The following is a 19,850-nucleotide window of genomic DNA, read 5'->3' on the forward strand; positions in this document are numbered from 1 at the left end:
ATTTGTGCACTGGAAGGAATAGGCAATAGAATGCATTTCTGAAAACAATTATTTATATATCAGATTTATTTATTAAGATTTCTATGCCGCCCTTCTCAACAGAGTCAGTGCGGCTTGCAACAGAAATAAGTACAACATATAAAGCATGTAAGAAGTCTAATATTTAAAAAAAATTCTAAAAATTCTTAAATAATCCCCATTTGCCTAAAAAAACATTCATCCAAATGCATTAGCCATTCATAACATCGGCCGGAGTTAGATCTCAACACTCAAGGCCCCCCATGTCTGCCGGCAAATGTTATCTGCATAAAATTTATTTATTTATTCATTTATTTATTTATTTATGTATTCAATTTTTATGCCACCCTTCTCCTTAGACTAAGGGTGGCTTACAACATGTTAACAATAGCACTTTTATAACAGAGCCAGCATATTGCACCCAGGCTCGATATATTTGTATAATCAGATAGTGGTTGGTTTCTTTCAGAATACATTATAGTGATAATTTTAAAAAATACTAAACTAAAAGGAAAAATATGCCCAAAATGTTTTCATATTCCATTCACATTCTAGTAAAATACACTACATGTTATTATTATTGTTGTTGTTACTGCCAGTAGTAAATTTCTCAGGTTGATTTCTGCCCTAAATCAGTGTACGTAGAAAGGATGGAGGAAGTTCCTTGTACAATTCTATTAAAGAATGCTGACCTTTCCTAGTTATTAACAGATCTTATCAGTTGAATTCTGAAACAAAATCTCTCTACATATTCTGTTTAAGTAGTGATATGTATCTATATGTGTGAGTTGTGTTTCTGGATAATTGGTAATGACTCAAAGAAGTAGTTCCCCTCCATATGGGCTGAAGAGTCTTGAGGCAGCGAGTAACACAGACGGTTCCTTTATTTTCAGCTCTTTTGGAAAGTGACTTCAGCTGGAACGCGTCTAAGGTTTACAGGGAAAAAGCGCTCCTTATATACATTTTAGGCTCCCGCCAAAACCGAACTGTCAGCGCCTTAGCCAATCAGGCGCGACCTCTATTTTTAACTATTTTCCCTTAGATACAGGCATTTACATAGGGATTCAACACCCCTCCCTCCTTAGTCAAAAAAACATTTAGTCAGAAAGCCATGTAATAAAAGTCCTCCAATCGGCTTGGTCTGCGTACAGTCCTTTCCGACCTGCGCAGATCAGTCGAGTCCTCGCCGTTGGCAGAAGAGGAGGTCGGTTCGTTGGTACCTCCACTGGTAGTCCAGGGCCGAGGCTGTGCCCCGGCCCCCAGTGTCGAGTCGGCTGGCACAACACCGACCTCTGCTGACGAAGATGGTCTGGCTTCGCTGGCTCAAGTTCTCCGTTGCGGTGAGTCCATGTTTAAGTCCATAAAAGTTGGTTGCGCGTCGCCGTCTAGCGAGGGGGAAGAGTCCGTATTAGAATTTTGCCCAGAGTTTGTTTCTGGGCACCTCCGCAAATGGTCGATATGCCTAGTCCATATTCGGCCATCGTTTAAACGTATAAGATAAGTTTTAGGCGCGGTTTGTTGTACTACAGTCCCTTTCAGCCAGTTCAGACCCCCATCAAAATTCTTAGCAAAAATACATTGCCCCAAATACATGTGTCTTTCAGGATTTACAGACATGTAATTATTTGTACAATACATGGGGTGCAGTCTATCAAGTGGGGATCTAAATTTTCTCTCCATCAGGATTTCAGCAGGACTTTTGTGGGTGGTTGCGTTAGGGGTGATATGCTGGGCCAAAAGGAATTTGTCTAGGTGCTCTTGTACCTCTCCAGGTCCAGACCTACGCAATGCTTCTTTTGCCACACGAACGTACCTCTCTGCCAATCCATTAGCCCATGGCGAGTAAGGCGAGATGAGGGCATGCCTGACCCCCAACTGGTCTAGAAATAACTCAAATTGTCTGGCAGTCAATTGGGACCCATTATCAGAAACTAAAATGTCAGGACAGCCATGGGTGGCAAAGAGATGGCGCAGGGCTTTAATAGTTGCACTCGTGGTGATATTATTCATAACAATTATTTTGACCCACTTGGAATATGCATCAACCACTATCAAGAAGTATTGTGACCCGATTGGGCCTGCAAAATCGATATGCACTCTGGACCATGGCCCCTTGGGTTGCTCCCAATCCATTGCTGTGGTTTTGGGGGGTTTTGGCCTTGACTCCTGACATGGGTCACACTTGGCCACCCACTTTTCAATTTCTGCATCTAGACCAGGCCACCAGAAGTGCCCCCTAGCTAAACCTTTCATCCTTACGATGCCTGGATGCCCTACATGTAACATAGTCAAAACCTTGGTTCTTAGACTTACAGGAATTACTACCCGGTCTCCCCACAATAGACATCCCTTGACATATGACAGTTCAAGTCTCTTATTTTTAAAATCTGACAGGTTTTCCCCCAAAGATGCATTATGCCACCCCCTTAATACACAATTTATTACTTTTACTAATACAAGGTCTTGCTGGGTATGTTCAGCTACCTCTTTGGCTGTAGTTAGTGGGTTGTCTTCCAATTCTATAATCAATACATCCGCAGAAGGGGCTGGGTCCTCTACTGCTTCTGCCATGGGGCACCTGCTCAGGCCATCTGCATGATTTATCGCAGATCCTTCTCTATGCTTCAGATCATAATTGTAACCTGCTAGGAATATAGCCCATCTAATTAACCGTGGTGACATAAAAGGAGGAGTGGGTTTGTTGGGGGCCAGAAGGCCAAGCAATGGTTTGTGGTCGGTTATCAGTTCAAACTTCCTGCCAAAAAGATAGTTGAGGAACTTTTTAACCCCGGCCACTAATGCTAAGGCCTCTTTATCTAACTGACTGTAGTTCCTTTCTGTGCTGGACAAAGTTCTTGAAAAGAATGCTATTGGGGCTTCTGTGTCATTAGGCAAGACATGGGCCAAGACACCCCCGATCCCATAAGGGGACGCATCGCACGTAAGACGTATGGATAGCAAAGTGCTATACTGTACGACTACACTTTTAGAAGTTAATAAATTCTTTATTTGTGAGAAAGCTTCACGCTCAGTTTTCCCCCATGTCCAAGGAACTCCTTTCTGTAGCAGCCGGTGTAGAGGTTCTGCTGCTGTTGCTTTCTGCTTTAAAAAAACAGAATAGAAATTTAGAAGGCCTAAGAATGCCTGCAATTCTGTCTTACTTTGTGGCTCTGGGGCTTCCCTGATGGCCTTTACTTTCTCAGGGGTTGGATGGATGCCATCTCCATCGATCCTATACCCTAAAAACTCCACACTGCTGGTTCCCCAAACACACTTGTCTGGTTTAATTCTGAGACCCTTATCTTGCAGCCTACTCAATACTTCCTTATCCTCTGGTTTAACTGGGTTTGATTCTCCCCTGAAACTAAGATGTCATCAAAGTAGGGAATGGTGCCCTTAATTCCTGTTAATAATCATTCCATAAGACTTTGAAAAATACCAGGGGCTACGCTAACCCCAAACTGTAATCGGGTGCATTTAAATGCCCCTCTATGGGTGACAATTGTCTGCGCGAGGGCAGTTGGCTCATCGACAGGGAGCTGTTGATAAGCTTGGGCCAAATCGATCTTTGCGAATACTTTCCCTTCCCCCAGGGAGTGAAGGAGCTGTTGCACCACTGGTATAGGGTATGGATGGTGCTGTAATGCCTTATTGAGCGTCGATTTGTAGTCAGCGCAGACTCGCAGTGAGCCATCAGGCTTCAGAGGAGTAACTATAGGTGTTTCCCAAGGGGCTTGGTCTACTGGGACCAGAATGCCCTGACTTATGAGCTTGTCCAGCTGGGCATCTAATTTAGGAAGAAGTGGCAGGGGAACCCTCCTTGGTTTGAGACGTACAGGGGGAACTTTAGGGTCGAGAGAGAAGGAGAGTGGTGGCCCCTTGTAGGACCCCAAAGTGGAGCTAAAGACCTCCGGAAACTCATTTAAGAAGTTTGGGTTACACTTGGTGCTTACATGGCAAATACCAGAGATTTCTATACCCAGGGGAGCCATCCAGTCTAGACCCAAAAGGGAATGCCTAGCTCCTGAGACCACAATTAAAGGAAGGTTACATTTAAAAATTTTAAACAAAATTGGTACATACAGTTTCCCCAATACCGGAATTAAACCTCCTTGAAAATCTCTAATAATTAAGTCAGTAGGCTTGAGATTAGCCTCAGTGAGATGAGGCATATACATTTTGACCTTCCCCCAAGGCATGATGGTATACTTTGAACCAGTGTCCAGTTTCATCTGGCACGGCTTAGAGTTAAGTAGGAAAGATACAACAATCTTGCCTCTGTTAGCCGTTACCGTGCTATTGATGGAAAGATCCCCGTTACCTCTTGCGTAGTCGCGGTTGAAGTTGGGGTTGTTCCTTCGGCCGAAATACCGAAAACCCCTGTTGTCGCGTGGTTGTGCTGGCTGGTTCTGGAACTGGGGAGGACGTTGTGTGGAGAACGATTCCTCCAGCATGGGGGCTCTGCAGGCTTCGGCGATGTGGCCCCTGCGGTTGCAGCGGCGGCAGATGGCGTCCCGGAAGGGGCAGCATTGCCGTGGGTGGTTTCCTCGGCAGCCGGAGCAAGGAACGATGGGGCGAGGTTGCCTCAGTGGTCTGGAGTGGTCTTGCTGGAGCAGGAAACAGCTGTCATCGGAGGAGACCAGTTGACAGAGGTCGTCTGGGGACTCGGTGCGGGAAGTTTGAGAGTCGATTTGAGCGACGACTTCCTGCTTGTCATTCTTTTTAAGCTCTTTGGCAGCAGCTTCGGCGACTTCAGCAGTCTGTGCCAGTTTGATGACAGCTTGCAGGGAAGGCTCATCCTCGGTGAGGAGCTTGTTTCTGACGGTAGCATTTTTCATGCCGAAAATGAGGGCATCTATTAGGCGAGCTTCTGGGTTGTCAAATTTACATTTTGACAGAACCGTTCGAAGACGCGTTGCATACTGGTTGATGGTTTCTGCGTCGAGTTGGCCCATTCTCGAGAACTGATGCCGGAAAACGATGGCAGGCTTCGTGGGCTTGAAGTGGGTGGCTAGTTTGGTCTTTAGGGCGTCCCAGGCGACAGAGTTGGCTGGTAGCGGATCTGTCAGGGTCTGGGCGAGATCATACATCTCCGAGCCGCAGTAGTTCAGGAAGATCGCTCTCTTCCGATCGTTGTCGGCGTCCCTCATGCCGGCAGCCTCGAGGAAGATCTCGAATTTCGAGATGTAGGTGTCCCAGGCGGAGTGTTCCGGGTCGAAGAATTCCGGAGCTCTTCCGACAGGCAGATTGTCCATGGCGGGAAGCGAAGGTTCGTACGTACGTCGTCGCCAGGTGAAGAGTCTTGAGGCAGTGAGTAACACAGATGGTTCCTTTATTTTCAGCTCTTTTAGAAAGTGACTTCAGTTGGAACGCGTCTAAGGTTTACAGGGAAAAAGCGCTCCTTATATACATTTTAGGCTCCCGCCAAAACCGAACTGTCACGCCTTAGCCAATCAGGCCGACCTCTATTTTTAACTATTTTCCGTTAGATACAGGCATTTACATAGGGATTCAACATGGGCCACTTCAGGTTTAGAGAACTCCAAGCGAATCGCAGATAAATTCATGTTTTGCAAATCTGAATTTGCCAGTTGAATAGTATTGACTAAGGCGAAAGGAAGGGTTAAAAGTCAACCTATCACAGGTTTTCCTATTGCCCAACCCCACAATTGAAGGAAGAATCTAGAGCAGTTTGCTTTCCGCTCGACAGGGCTGCCCCCTTGAGGGCCTGGAAGAACACTGCAATCTTACATTGAAATGGAACTTGAGATGCTTGCTGACTAATTGGTGCTAAGCTTGTGAATGCAGTTGAAGAGAGAGTCTAATAGCTAGGACAAGGGTTGGCAACCCGCTCTGGAGCTGCATGTGGCTCTTTCACCCCTCTGCTGCGGCTCCCTGTCGCCAGTCAGCTCCACAATTGATAGGGCTTTTGGTTAAGCCAGGTGGAGGAAATAGGATGCTGCACTAGGAGGAAACTCTATGGTGGGGGGAACCGGACTTCCGGTCGGCAGGGGGAAAAGGCTGTCCCGCTAGAAGACTCTATGGTGGGAGGAACTGGACTTGCCTGGATTTATACTTAAGAAAAACTATGTGACTGTTATGGGACATAAACAAATAATTGATGCCAGCCACAACCTATAAAGAAATTTGATATACAATATTTTATAGAAGGCATGTAACACCTGTTCAACTAGCCAAAATAGATAAAAATTTACGCTCAGATGTTGGAAGTGTAAAATAAAATTTGATTCTTATTACCATTTATGGTGGCATTGTAAAAGGGCAAAGAGCTACTGGGGATATGATATATATATGATATATGATATAAATATATATATTTTAAAAAGAGGAAAATAAAACATATTTCTTGGTGATGAGGAAAAATAGATACGGAAGTAAGACCGATGTATAAGATCTGTTATTAACAATACATTAAAATTAGCTATGTTATGGGTTGTGAGCACAATAAGAAATGGAAAACAGATTTACTACACAAACGTCCAATGTTTTTAAATATCTTGAGAATGGCGGCATACAAATCTAATTAATAATGATAATGATGATGATGATGATGATGATAATAATGATAATAATAATAATAATAATAATAATAATAATAATAATAATAAATTTCTAATTAAAAGAAGCATCTACACCGGGGACAAATACCTTGCATTGACTAATATTACTTGGCCAAATAAAGTATCTAATTCAATTCAATCTTTTTTTTTCTTCCCTCTCCACCCTTAAGATTCCAGTCCCTGTTGGATAAGCGACGGTGTATATTCTAGTCCATATAAAGCAAAAAACAGACCTGTCAAGGTAAGAGGGAAAAGGAAACCCACTAGAGTGTCTTGTGGAAGTGGAGAAAATTCTCCTCTACCTGAAGCTCTAAGAGAAGACTGATCGAGAGACCTGCCGCATGAATCCCTGCAACCGGTTAGGTCCCACAGAGTTGGCTTTCTCCAGGCCCCGTCGACTAAACAATGTCATCTGGCAGGACCCAGGGGAAGAGCCTTCTCTGTGGTGGCCCCGACCCTCTGGAACCAGCTCCCCCCGGAGATTAGAACTGCCCCCACCCTCCTTGTCTTTCGTAAACTTCTTAAAACCCACCTCTGCCGCCAGGCATGGGGGAACAGAGACTTCTCGCCCAGGCCTATACAGTTTATGAATGGTATGTTTGAGTGTATGTTTTTTTAAATAAGGGTTTTTTAATGACTTTTAATTATTAGATTTGTCATATATTGTGTTATTATTGTTGTGAGCCGCCCCGAGTCTACGGAGAGTGGTGACATACAAATCTAATAAATTGAATTGAATTGAATTAAATTAAATTGAATCTTCCCTGCCAAACATACCTCCCTTGATGGTGTATACCAAGATAAATGGGTTGCCAAGTAATTTGGTGTATTTGAGCGCAGGGCCTTAAATACCATCTGGGCTGCCATAGGAGCCTTTCGGTGGTGTTTAAGGAGGCTTTGGCAGTCTAGAGCGAACAAAGCATTTTCCTTTCTCTGGGCGCTTGGAGAGGGAATAAATCTCTGCCAGCCCCCAAAGAAAAGAAATGGTCCCTTCGCTCTGGGCAGCAACTGTCCTCCACCTCTTCTTCTTCCTCCTTCTCCCACCCAAATTCCGAGCTTTTATTTCTTTCCTAACGGGTTTGCACACATTACTTGCTTTTACATTGATTCCTATGGGAAAAATTGCTTCTACTTACAAACATTTCTACTTAAGAACCTGGTCATGGAACGAATTAAGTTCTTAAGTAGAGGTACCACTGTATTCTTCCTGTGTGCGCTGTTGTTACACACAGAGAGACAAACACAAACACACAAACCAGCGGTGAAATGCTCCTGGGTCACGGGTGCCTGTCTGTCATCGGAGAGCCAGTCCCTCCCCAAGGGAGCGTGAGGCTCCGCCCACCCACCTGGCTGCAGCCCCTTTAGGTTTCTTTTACCCTCTGCACATGTACAAAGCACATGTGCAAAGCATTCTGGGCATGCGCAGAGGGTAAAAGAACCCAAATGGCGGCATCTGGGTGAGTAGGCGGAGCCTCACACTCCCTTTGCAACCGGTTCACCGACGACCGGGAGTATTTCAAAACACACACAAACAACATTTTATGTTATGAGTGTCCTCCTTACACTTCTTTTTTTTTTTTAGGAGAAAGATGAGGAACAGGAAAAGAAAGTGAAGGGAGAGAAGAAAGACGAAGAACAGGAGGAGAAAGTGGAGGAATAGGAGAAACTCCTCCTCATCCATAATTGTGAGTAACTTCAAGTTTCAAGTTTCAAGTTTAATCAGATTTGTATGCCGCCCCTCTCCGCAGACTCGGGGCGGCTCACAGCAATAGCAATACAATGTAAGACAAATCCAATATTTAAATTACTTTAAAAAACACCACAATTAAAACCAATCATATACACTAGCGTATCATGCATAAATTTTATAAGCCTAGGGGGAAGGAACATGTCAATTCCCCCATTCCTGACGACAGAGGTGGGTTTAAAGGAGCTTACGAAAGGCTAGGAGGGTGGGGGCAACTCTGATATCTGGGGGGAGTTGGTTCCAAAGGGTCGGGGCCGCCACAGAGAAGGCTCTTCCCCTGGGTCCCGCCAAACGACATTGTTTAGTTGACGGGACCCGGAGAAGGCCAACTCTGTGGGACCTAACTGGTCGTTGGGATTCGTGCGGCAGAAGGCGGTCCCGGAGATATTCTGGTCCAGTGCCATGAAGGGCTTTATAGGTCATAACCAACACTTTGAATTGTGACCGGAAACTGATCGGCAACCAATGCAGACTGCGGAGTGTTGATGTGACATTATTTAACTTCCCTCCCCCCCAAAACCCCCGATTTGTGTACTAGAATGAATAGGTAATGGAATGTATTTCTGAAAACAATTATTTATCTATCAGATTTATTTATTAAGATTTCTATGCCGCCCGAGAGTCAGGGCGGCTTACAACAGAAATAAATAAAAAATACAAAGTGTGTAAGAAGTCTAATATTAATTTTTTTATAAAAAATTCTCAAAAAGTCCCCATTTGCCCAAAAAACAATTATCCACATTCATCCAATTGGATTAGCCACTCATAACATGGGCCGGGAATTTTATGCAGATAAAATTTGCAGGCAGGCATGGGGGCCCCTTGAGTGTTAATTCCTATGCTGCCTGACTCACTAATCCAGCAGCTCTGAGTTGAATCTGCTGAGGAGAATTTGAGTGAAGGAGGGAGGGAATTTGCAGCTGGAGCTGCTGTGATGTCATGTGCAAATCTGTGTATGTTTAACTTCCTGGTTTTGTAGATTGAAAATTCAGGGAGGGTGGGATAGAAGAAAGGAGACTGATTGGCTGTTTTGTATTGGGGGGAAAAAGGAGGGGCCAACCAGAGGTTTGGCAACGCAAGGACATCTGGAAAATCTCTCTTTCTCTCCCTTGTGCCTGATAGATCAAAGCAGCATGTTTAAGGTGGATGAGAATTCCCTTTTCCCAATTGAAAATCTCCCTTATGGAATCTTTTCCACCGAAGAGGAGGTAAGCGAACAAATTTACTTTAAACTTTGAGTTCATCTCTCTTGTTTTCCTTCTGTGTCTGTTGATTCCGATGGATCCTAGGAGTCCAATTCGGGTACTCTGCCTTGGGAAATTGCAACACCGCTAAGTCCAACGATCAGCGGAGAACAGTCAGCAACCCCGCTGTTGATTTTAAGGGAACATGCTTATGAAAAGAATCTTTCTCCTGTATATTTCTCTCTCTCTCGCAGCCCAGGCACAGAATAGGTGTAGCCATTGGGGATCAGGTGCTGGACCTCAACGCGGTTAAAGATCTCTTTAATGGACCTGTCCTATCTAAGCAACGGCATGTCTTTGAGCAGGTATTGGGTTTTTTTTCATCATCTTCAGTCAAATTTAACCATTGGTGGGTTTCTTAGATTTTTAAGGACTTTTATGCTACCCCTCTCCAAGGACTCGGGACGGCTCACAACATACAATAAAACAATATAACATATCTTAATCCAATTATTTACTTTAAAAAAAATTTTTTTAAAAACCCCAAACCAGTTGTTTCATTCAATCCACTTTCTCTCAAATCATTCATTGGCCAGAGGGCAAGGATCTAATCGTCCCTAGCCTGGTGGCATAGATGAGTCTTAAGACTCTTACGGAAGGCGAGGAGGGTGGGGCAGTGCAAATCTCCGGGGGGGAGCTGATTCCAGAAGGCCGGGGCCCCCACAGAGAAGGCTCTTCCCCTAGGACCCACCAAGCGACATTGTCTAGTTGACAGGACCTGGAGAAGGCCGACTCTGTAGGACCCGATCGGTCGCTGGGATTCGTGCGGCAGAATGCAGTCCCGCAATTATTTTGGCCCAATGCCATGTAGGGCTTTATAGGTAATAACCAACACTTTGAAATAATAATAATAAAAATAATAATAATAATAATAATAATAATAATAATAATAATAATAATATATTAGATTTGTATGCCACCCCTCTCCGAAGACTTGGAACGGCTCACCACAACAATAACAATACAATATAATACAAATCTAATATTAAAAAGGACAAGTTAAAACCCATTATTACCAAAAACAATCAATGCTACACAATCACACCACCCTCAAATGTTACTAGTCAGAAGGGGAGGGGATTAATTGAGTCCGGAAACCAATTGGCAGCCAATGCAGACCACGGAGTGTCTGGGCAAGCCCATGACTGCTCGTGCAGCTGCATTCTGCACAACTTGCAGTTTCTGGACACTACTCAAAGGCAGCCCCATGTAGAGAGCATTGCAGTAGTCGAACCCCAAGGTGATAAGGGCATGAGTGTCCATGAGCAGAGACTCCCTATCCAAAGAGGGCTGCAACTGTTGTACCATACGAACCTGGGCAAATGCCCTCCTCGCCACAGCCGAAAGATGATGTTGCTTCTTCTGAAAATCATAGTAGTTGAAACACAATGGTTATTTGTTTGTTTATTAGATTTCTTTATTAGATTTCCATGTCGCCCTTCTCCGCGTAGAATAAATAAATAGAATAAATACAAAAACACAATGAATAAGAAATCTAAACTTAAAATTATATTCTAAAACCACAGTTCATTAAAAACAATCATCCAGATTCATCTCATATACATTCTAATTGTTGGCCGGAGCTAGGCGTAACACTCAGCAGCCCCAAGCCTGCTGGCAGAGGTGAGTTTTCAGAGTCTTCCTAAACCAGTTAGATATCTACTCCCCCTCTCCATCTGAAAAGAACTCTGTTCCAACTGCCAGTTACCTTATATTAACATGCTCTGATGCTGTTAAACATTCTACATAAATTTTCAAGCTTTAACTGTCAATTTATCAAGCCCGATCATCACATAGTTATTTAGCAAAGCATGGGTATCCATCTACTAGTATCCTATATCAGAGCCCAGGAAAAACATTTCTCTCCTTTTACTTTTGTTGCAGTCAACTCTCAATGCTTTCATGGCATTGGGCTGGGAAGCTTGGACCGAGGCCAGATCATGGCTGCAAAAGATTCTCTCTGACAAAGAGCCAACACTCAGAGATAACGCAGAGTTACGCAAAAGGTACTTGGATACAGACCTAGAGGGTATATTTGGTGCATGTATGAGTGATGTGCGATTTAGTGGGAGTGCCGTGCTAATGGTTTCCAAAATGTCAGAATCAAAGAATTAGCTTGTTAGCTAGTTGGAATGTGCCCTTAGCAATAGCATTTAGACTTATATACCACTTCATAGTGCTTTTACAGCCCTCTGTAATCAGCACATTGCCCCCAACAATCTGGGTCCTCATTTTATTCACCTTGGAGTAGGCTGAGTCAAGCTTGAGCCCGTGGTGAGATTTGAACTGCTGAATTACAACTAGCAGTTAGCTAAAGTAGCCTGCAGTGCTGCACTCTAACCACTGCGCAACCCCTTAGTGAAGGCCACTTCAGAAGTGTTGTTTCTTGGGAATCAAATGTTTATCATGCTTCCTTTCCTTTCTTCCCCAGAGCTTTTATATCTCAAGCGTCTGCAGTAATGCATCTTCCAGCTGAAATTGGTAGGTTCTGACTGTGGAGCCTCTCTGCCATTCAAACTCTTTTATAAAAGAAAGGATAAACTACACTGCTCAAAAAAATAAAGGGAACACTTAAACGACAGAATATAACTCTAAGCAAATCAAACTTCTGTAAAATCAAACTGTCCACTTAGGAAGCAACACTGATTGACAGTCAATTCCACATGCAGTTGTGCAAATGGAATAGTTGTGCAAATGAGAATATTTCATTCATTCAGATCTAGGATGTGTTATTTGAGTGTTCTCTTTATTTTTTTGAGCAGTATACTTTCCTCTGTATAAAAGGAGACTTGAACGTGACCTTATTCCTGTGGGGTTAGCGTTTGGCTCGCAGGGAAAATTTATTGGAGTGTGTTGTGTCCAGTTGTGGAGACCCTTCAAGAGGAAATTGGACTTCCATTTCTCGGAAATGGTGTAGGGACTCCTGCCTGAGGGTGGGTGTTGGACTAGATCAGTGTTTCCCAACCTTGGCAACTTGAAGGTATCTGGACTTCAACTCCCAGAATTCCCCAGACAGCATTCACTGGACTAGATGACCTACAAAGTCCCTTCCAACTCTGTTGCTCTGACCTGCTTCTCAGATCTGACTTGATAAGACCAAATTTTAAAGGTGGCAAAAATGGTGCGCTTTCCTGCATAACTTTTACAGCCGGTAATGTCAATCAAAAAGAAGGGAATTGGGGTGGGCAGGGAGGGAGATGCACGGACATCGATGCAAACATAAACACAAATATAAGAATAAGCAAGAGGTTCCATTGAAGAACACCAGAGGGCAGTAGAAGAATTGCGTTTATCAAAAGTTCCTTTAAAAGCAAACACAAGGTTATCCTCAACTTACAATCAATAATGGGTTCCAGGCGGGAGGGGTGGTGGTGGTGGTGGTGGTGTTACGGGAAAATGGCACATGCTCCACATCCCCGATGTGCCTGCGGACACACCCCATGAAATTTTGCTTCTGCACATGGGCCAGAAGCATAATCTCACATGCGTAAAAATCCAAATTCATTTTAAGACATTGATTGATTGATTGATTGATTGATTGATTAGCCAATACCTGCCTGCTGTCTATGTGTATCTGGAAGTCCCATAGGATCTTAGCTTTCTTATTTTCCGCAACCTTTTGCAGGATTGGTATGTATGTATATAAGTTTGTCTGTCTGTTTTATCTAACGACCTCATGTATCTATCTGCCTGTCTGCCTACCTTTCTTTCCCATGTATATTTATTTATTTATTAGTTACACTTATAGGCTGCCCAACTCCTTCCGGACTCTGGGTGACATACAACATTGGAAAGACAGTATAAAAAGCAGTCTAAAACCCATTAAAAACCATTCATCTCATTTAATGGCCAGATAAAGCTGGTATCAAGTTGCTCAATGGCCCAGGCCTGCTGGCAAAGCCAGGTCTTCACAGCCTTCAGGAAGGCCAGCAGGGTGGGGGCAGTATAGACCTTGGGGAGCAGCTGGTTCTATCTATCTATCTATCTATCTATCTATCTATCTATCTATCTATCTATCTATCTATCTATCTATCCATCTATCTTCATTCATTCATCCATCCATCCATTCATTCATTCATTCATTCTCCTTCTAGGAGATTACACAGATTTCTATTCCTCTCGACAACATGCTACAAACGTTGGGAGGATGTTTAGAGGAAAGGCGAATGCGCTGATGCCCAACTGGTCAGTAACTTTCTTTCTTTCTCTGAACAAGAAGATACGGGGGACCTGATCTATCGGATTGATTTGGGCGAATATCTGCAGTAATTTATTGTCTGCATTCTAGAGTAAATGCTGCATTTTTGAGGGGGTTGACCTTTGGTTGGGGCCAGAACAAACCTTGGAAGAAGCTTGATGCAATTGTTATTCAGACTTAATTGAATGGAGACTGAATTAACGTTCTGAAAATGTCAGTTGGGTGGGCAATTTGCTGTCCAATTTGTGGACCATAAAAATAAATCTAGGAATGAAGCAATAAATAAAATTTGGGAACCAAATTTTAGGGTTTTGTGGTCCACAAAATTGTGCAGCTTGGTCTAGTTATCTGTCGCAGGACCCAAGAGTTATCTATCGGTCTGGGTTGTTAGTTTCCATGTTGCCTTCTTTATGCATCTGGAGTGATTCACCAGTATAAACCCACTGACGATGCAATTTTTGGTGATTTTTTCCTGGCGTCTTCATGTCGGAAGAAGCCTTGCTGCCTGCCGTCATCTGAATGCCCACCTTAATCACCAAAAATTTCATCATCAGTGGGTTCATATCGGTGCGGCACTCTGGACCACACCAATATCAACCCACCACTGCCTACCAGGCTTCAGAAAAGCATGCGAGCAAATGGGGGGGCAGTGTAAGGGAGAGTGCATATACATGTGGGAAGGGAAGGGGTGTGGGCACCTGCACACATCCTAGCACACACATACATTTTGGCACGTGAACCAAAAAAGTTTTGCCATCACTGACTTATATCCCTCCAGAGATTAGAAGCAAGATGTGCTTTTAACACATGATTCATGTTTTCCAAGGTTGCACCTACCTGTTGGGTACCATGGACGTGCTTCTTCTGTTGTCATATCTGGGACACCAATCAGAAGACCGGTGGGCCAAATCTGTCCTAATGACAGTGAGTCTTTTAGGTCTCTACTTGCAAATTTGGGTACTTACCATATTTTTCGGACTATTTTTCGGAGTTTACTTTTTGGGGAGGAAAATAAGAAAAAAATATATTCTGCCTACCAGCATCCATCTGGCTAGCATCCTTAGCAAACAGCCCGGAACAGGTACCGTATATTAACCTTGAAAAGCTCCTTTTCAAAGGATGTTTTTTCAGCCTTGCAAAGCTCCATTTGAGAGGTTGTTTTGAGCCTTGCAAAGCTCCGTTTGAGAAGTTGTTTTGAGCATTTCAAAGCTCCATTTGAGAGGTTGCTTTCAGCCTTTCAAAGCTCCATTTGAGAGGTTGCTTTTTCAGCCTTTCAAATCTCCATTTCAGGGGCTGTTTTTTCAGCCTTCCAAAGTTCCACTTGAGAGGCTGGGGAGGGCTACATTCAGTGCATGAATCACACAGATTTTCACCATCTTTTAGCAGGGGGAAAGGTGCACCTTATACTCTGATAAATATGATAATTGTTCTTGATTTAATGAACCCCCCCCCCCTCATATTTATAAATTCTGTTTAAATCTCAGGTACAAGTCCACTTCTTGCTGCTTCCAAACGCTTGGACATTGAATTAGAAATGGTGAGGTTGTATTTTCTTACAGATTCTTCTTTCGTTGCCACTATCAACATCCCCTTGTGTATGTGTGTGTGTGTGTGTGTGTGTGTATGTGTATATATATATATATATATATATATATATATATATATATATATATACACAAAACAATTTTTGTTGTAGCCTTCAGCTAATACATGCACAGACGGATACAGACACACACACACATGGCTACACCTTGATCTAAATTAATCAAAACAATAAGAACGATTTAAAGCAGTGGGAAAAGAACAAAAACATCCACCCAGGAGCAAAGTAAAATGATATTGTCATTTCTGGATCCTCCTTTGTATAATTTGCAATGGAGTAGAAGAGACGTGGGGAACAGAAAAAAAGGGATCCCAGAAATACCAAGATCTGGATAATTGATTTAGGAGCATTTCTCAAAACGTCGTTACAGAGCACTGCACACCAAGACAACTAGACACAAGAACAGTTTTTTCCTGAACACCATCACTCTACTAAACAAATAATTCTCTCAACACTGTCAGACTTTTTACTAAATCTGCACCTCTACTTCTACTAGTTTTTTCTCATCATTCCTTTTCCTCTCACTTAGGACTGTATGACTGTAACTTGTTGCTTATAACCTAAGATTTTTATTAATATTGATTGTTTCTTCATTGCTTATTTGGCTCCTATGGCAATCATTAACTGTTGTACCACATGATTCTTGACAAATGTATCTTTTTCTTTTATTTACGCTGAGAGCATATGCACCAAGACACATTCCTTGTGTGCCCAATCACACTTGGCCAATAAAAACCTATCCTATCCTATTCTATTCTATTCTATTCTATTCATTATTCCATTCCCAGGTCACTGGTCAGAACGTCTGCTTTTGATCTGCTTTTCTGATACACCCGACCAAGCTTCCTTCTCTCTTTCTCAGGCGTTTTTCGTAGGACCTGGAAATGAGCTTGGAGAACCCATCCCCATTGGCGAAGCTCACAAGCACATCTTTGGAATGGTGCTCATGAACGACTGGAGCGGTAATGCACCATTAATCTTATTCCTTGTATGATTTTGCTCCATATTTGTTCCAGAACCATCTAGATTTCATTGAAATTTTGGTATTCTTTGCTTCTGTGCATGCGCCAAAATTTATTTTATTTATTAAATTTGTATGCCGCCCCTCTCCGTAGACTCGCATGCGTATGCATCCCCTCATGAGATTTCGCTTCCTGCCCATGCGCAGGAGCAAAATATTGCTGGGACGCATATGTGCACCCACAGCAGAAACGAAGCTGCACAAGCAGCTCAATTTTCGCTCCCGATGCACCGCCCTTATCCTACTGGCTGACAGGGCTTAACATGCATGTAATAACTAATAGAATAACAGAATTGGAAGGGAACCTGGAGGTCTTCTACTCCAACCCCCTGCTCAGTCAGGAGACCCTATATATCATATCAGAAAAATGGATATCCAATCTCTTCTTAAAATCCTCTAGGACTGGAGTATCCGCAACTTCTGGTGGCAAGTCGTTCCACTGATTTTTTTTTTATATAAAATTTTATTTTCAATTATGGATACAGAGGAAAAAGAAAAACACTAAACCATACAAAGACAGTAGAGAAAAGAAAAAGAAAAGAAAAGAAAACAACAACAAGAATCAATACATCAAAACGCAGAATAAAATGTAGGCGAGTACAAGACACGTCTGAATATTCTTCTGAACTATATACATTTTCTTTGGCCCGTTTATGGCTAAGTTCGAAAATCTGTTTAGCTCTTGTGAATAGCAAAAAAGAATAGAAGCAAACATAAATATAACATGAAATACAAATAAAGGTCTAACTTAATAAATCATAACTTTATCTTACTTGATCTGATAATAATTTACAAAAAACAATCCTCTCCAAAAAATTAAATATCCAAATAACTAAAAAGATTAAATATTTAGGGATCGACATATCAGCGAAGGTCACAAGCCTGAAAGAGGATAATTATGACAAACTGGTGAATAGAATTTAAAAAGATATAAAGAAATGGGATAAATTACATCTATCTTTTCTTGGAAGGATAGCAACAATCAAAATGAACATTCTACCAAAAATAAATTTTCTCTTCTAAACAATCGTTCCACTAATTATTTGAATCAGGAGTAGGCAAAGTTGGCTCTTCTATGACTTCAACTCCCAGGATTCCTAAGCTAGCATGATTGGCTCAGGAATTCTGGGAGTTGAAGTCCACAAGTCATAGAAGAGCCAACTGTGCCTACCCTGGATTTTAATCTATGCATTCAGAAGCAAGTATTACCAGATTAAGTGGAACCAATTTTTAGGGATCTAGGTAAGAGATTTGGAAATCTTCAAACATGTGTAACCTGTATGATACTGCTCTCCGTGTGAATCCATGTTCATGTTCTTTTTCTGATATAATTGGACTTATGGAACCCAGAATTCAGTTGCTCATAAACAAATTAAGAGTTTTTGGATGCAATTGTGATGTGGAAATGATTTCATCCTGAAGGTTTCTCTGTTGTTGTTTTTTCTTCCTTTAGCTCGCGATGTGCAGAAGTGGGAGTATGTCCCCTTAGGTCCATTCCTGGGCAAGAGTTTTGCCACCTCTATCTCTCCATGGGTGGTCACTATGGAAGCACTGATGCCCTTTGCATTGCCAAATCCTATCCAGGTTGGTACAAAGTGTAAACACAAGGCACACCTTTATGAACTTAAAGTAGTCAAGTTACCAGACCCTACCACTTTGGGGAGATACTGTCTCTCCAAAATTCAATTTAGCTTTATACACACCAGTGGTAGGCTGCAGCTAGTTTGAATCAGTTTGGGCAAACTGGTAATTCCAACGATCAGCTGGTAGTCCCACTCACCTGCCCCTGCCCTACCCTGTCCTATATTTCTTTCTCTCTGGCACAGCTGATTCACGTGGCATAGCTGATTTCCATGCTTCCACTGCTTTACTTAGCACGGCTGCCTTAGAAGATAAGCAGCTGAGCTTCAAATTGCTATATTTTGAATGCTGCGCGCAATCACCGAACTGGTTGTTATACCAGTGCAGTCTGCCACTGATACAAACACCCCAAATGTATTCCTACATATGTACACTACTTAAAAAATATAAAGGGAACACTTAAACAACACAATATAACTCCAAGTAAATGAAACTGTCCACGAAAAGAATCTGCTTACTATATATTCATTTGGCTGGCGTCCTTAGTCTAGTCAGCTTCAACACATTATTTTTTTAAAAAAACCTTATTCGGAGAGGGAGTAGCAATGAAAGAGCTTGCAAGCCAGTAAGAGCTGGGAACATCATTAGCACCTGGAAAGAAACATTTGGAACAAGTAGATGAATGGAAAAACAACCCTGCAAAGACTTAGGGCTTGAAAAAGATTCTTTGCAGAGAGAAACAATGAAAGAGCTTGCAAGGTAAGTGCTGGAAAGATCATTAGCAGCTAGTTAGAGCTGGAAAAATAAAGCTACATTCAGAGTATTAGATGCACCCAAATTAGCAGCCTCTTTTAGGGAGGAAAAGGGTGTGTCTTATACTCTGAAAAATATGGTACATGTGCACAATACAATGGAGATTTCAATATTCTGTAATCAGTTTAAGTGAAACTATTAACATGTAATTAAAACTTTGGATATGAATTGTAGCATTTCTTTTTCTTTCTCTAATATTAACTTTGGATGGAAAGCTATATAATTCTATGCTTGAAATATTGACATCCTAAATTATAATTAATACTGACAAACCTTTAACATGGTGCTCTTCTAAGCTTTTTAAACAATAGAAATATAATTATCTATAATTGTTTTATTGTCAGACAAAAATTCAGGACCACCTATTATGTTCTAGTTAAGTTGATTTGTTGCCCACGTTAAGAATCTAACAATCAGCACTAGATAAAAGCAACCATCGGGTCTTTTCCAGTGTAAGGTTGATAGAATCCTGGCGACGTTTCGACAAGGTCCCACTCATCATCTTGCCTGAAGATGACAAGTGGGACCTCGTTGAAATGTTGCCAGGATTCTATCAATCTTACATGGGAAAAGACCTGAATATGCCAAGACCTACATACCTATACCTGTGAAAATCTATGAATATCTGCCTGTCCGTCCATCCATCCATCCATCCATCCATCTATTTATCTAATTAATATATATAAATAATATATAAATAATAAAGGGGTGGAAGTGCTTGGCTGGTTTCTACTTCTGTGTTGCATAAACATAAATGATTAAAAGTCTAACTTCCCAGTTTCCTATTATTTTGGGTGATATTTCTTATATTCATTTAAGGACCCCAAACCCCTGCCTTACCTTTGTGATGACCAGCCTTATACTTTTGACATAAACCTCTCTGTTGCTATAAAAGGTATGTATGTTGTGGGTCCAAGTCAGCTTCTAACTTGGGGAGTTCCCAAGGAGCAAATTCATGAGAGCAGGATAATGACACGTGACTTGAAAACATGACTTGAATCTATGTACTTTCTTATTGAGAAGAGTGGAGGGATCTGTCCTCTA

The 19,850-nt window shown here is 42.2% G+C and overlaps 1 protein-coding gene across 2 annotated transcripts in view; it reads left to right on the forward strand.

The window, feature by feature from the left end:
• LOC139155586 (fumarylacetoacetase-like) overlaps positions 1–19,850 on the forward strand; it is a 34,693-nt gene that overhangs the window by 2,437 nt on the left and 12,406 nt on the right. The window contains exons 3-14 of one of the 2 annotated variants that reach the window (XM_070730778.1): positions 6,770–6,840; positions 8,182–8,284; positions 9,469–9,554; positions 9,785–9,895; positions 11,475–11,596; positions 12,022–12,071; positions 13,685–13,775; positions 14,615–14,712; positions 15,273–15,325; positions 16,254–16,353; positions 17,866–17,996; positions 19,626–19,701. In XM_070730778.1, coding sequence (XP_070586879.1) covers positions 9,480–9,554; positions 9,785–9,895; positions 11,475–11,596; positions 12,022–12,071; positions 13,685–13,775; positions 14,615–14,712; positions 15,273–15,325; positions 16,254–16,353; positions 17,866–17,996; positions 19,626–19,701 — 907 coding nt within the window. In that variant the 5' untranslated portion in view covers positions 6,770–6,840; positions 8,182–8,284; positions 9,469–9,479. Of the gene's footprint in view, positions 1–6,769; positions 6,841–8,181; positions 8,285–9,431; positions 9,555–9,784; positions 9,896–11,474; positions 11,597–12,021; positions 12,072–13,684; positions 13,776–14,614; positions 14,713–15,272; positions 15,326–16,253; positions 16,354–17,865; positions 17,997–19,625; positions 19,702–19,850 lie in introns of those variants that run through there. The other variant, XM_070730779.1, reaches the window with a different exon arrangement.

The sequence above is a fragment of the Erythrolamprus reginae genome, unplaced genomic scaffold (assembly GCF_031021105.1).
Source record: "Erythrolamprus reginae isolate rEryReg1 unplaced genomic scaffold, rEryReg1.hap1 H_30, whole genome shotgun sequence".
In the NCBI taxonomy this organism is placed as follows: Eukaryota; Metazoa; Chordata; class Lepidosauria; order Squamata; family Dipsadidae; genus Erythrolamprus; species Erythrolamprus reginae.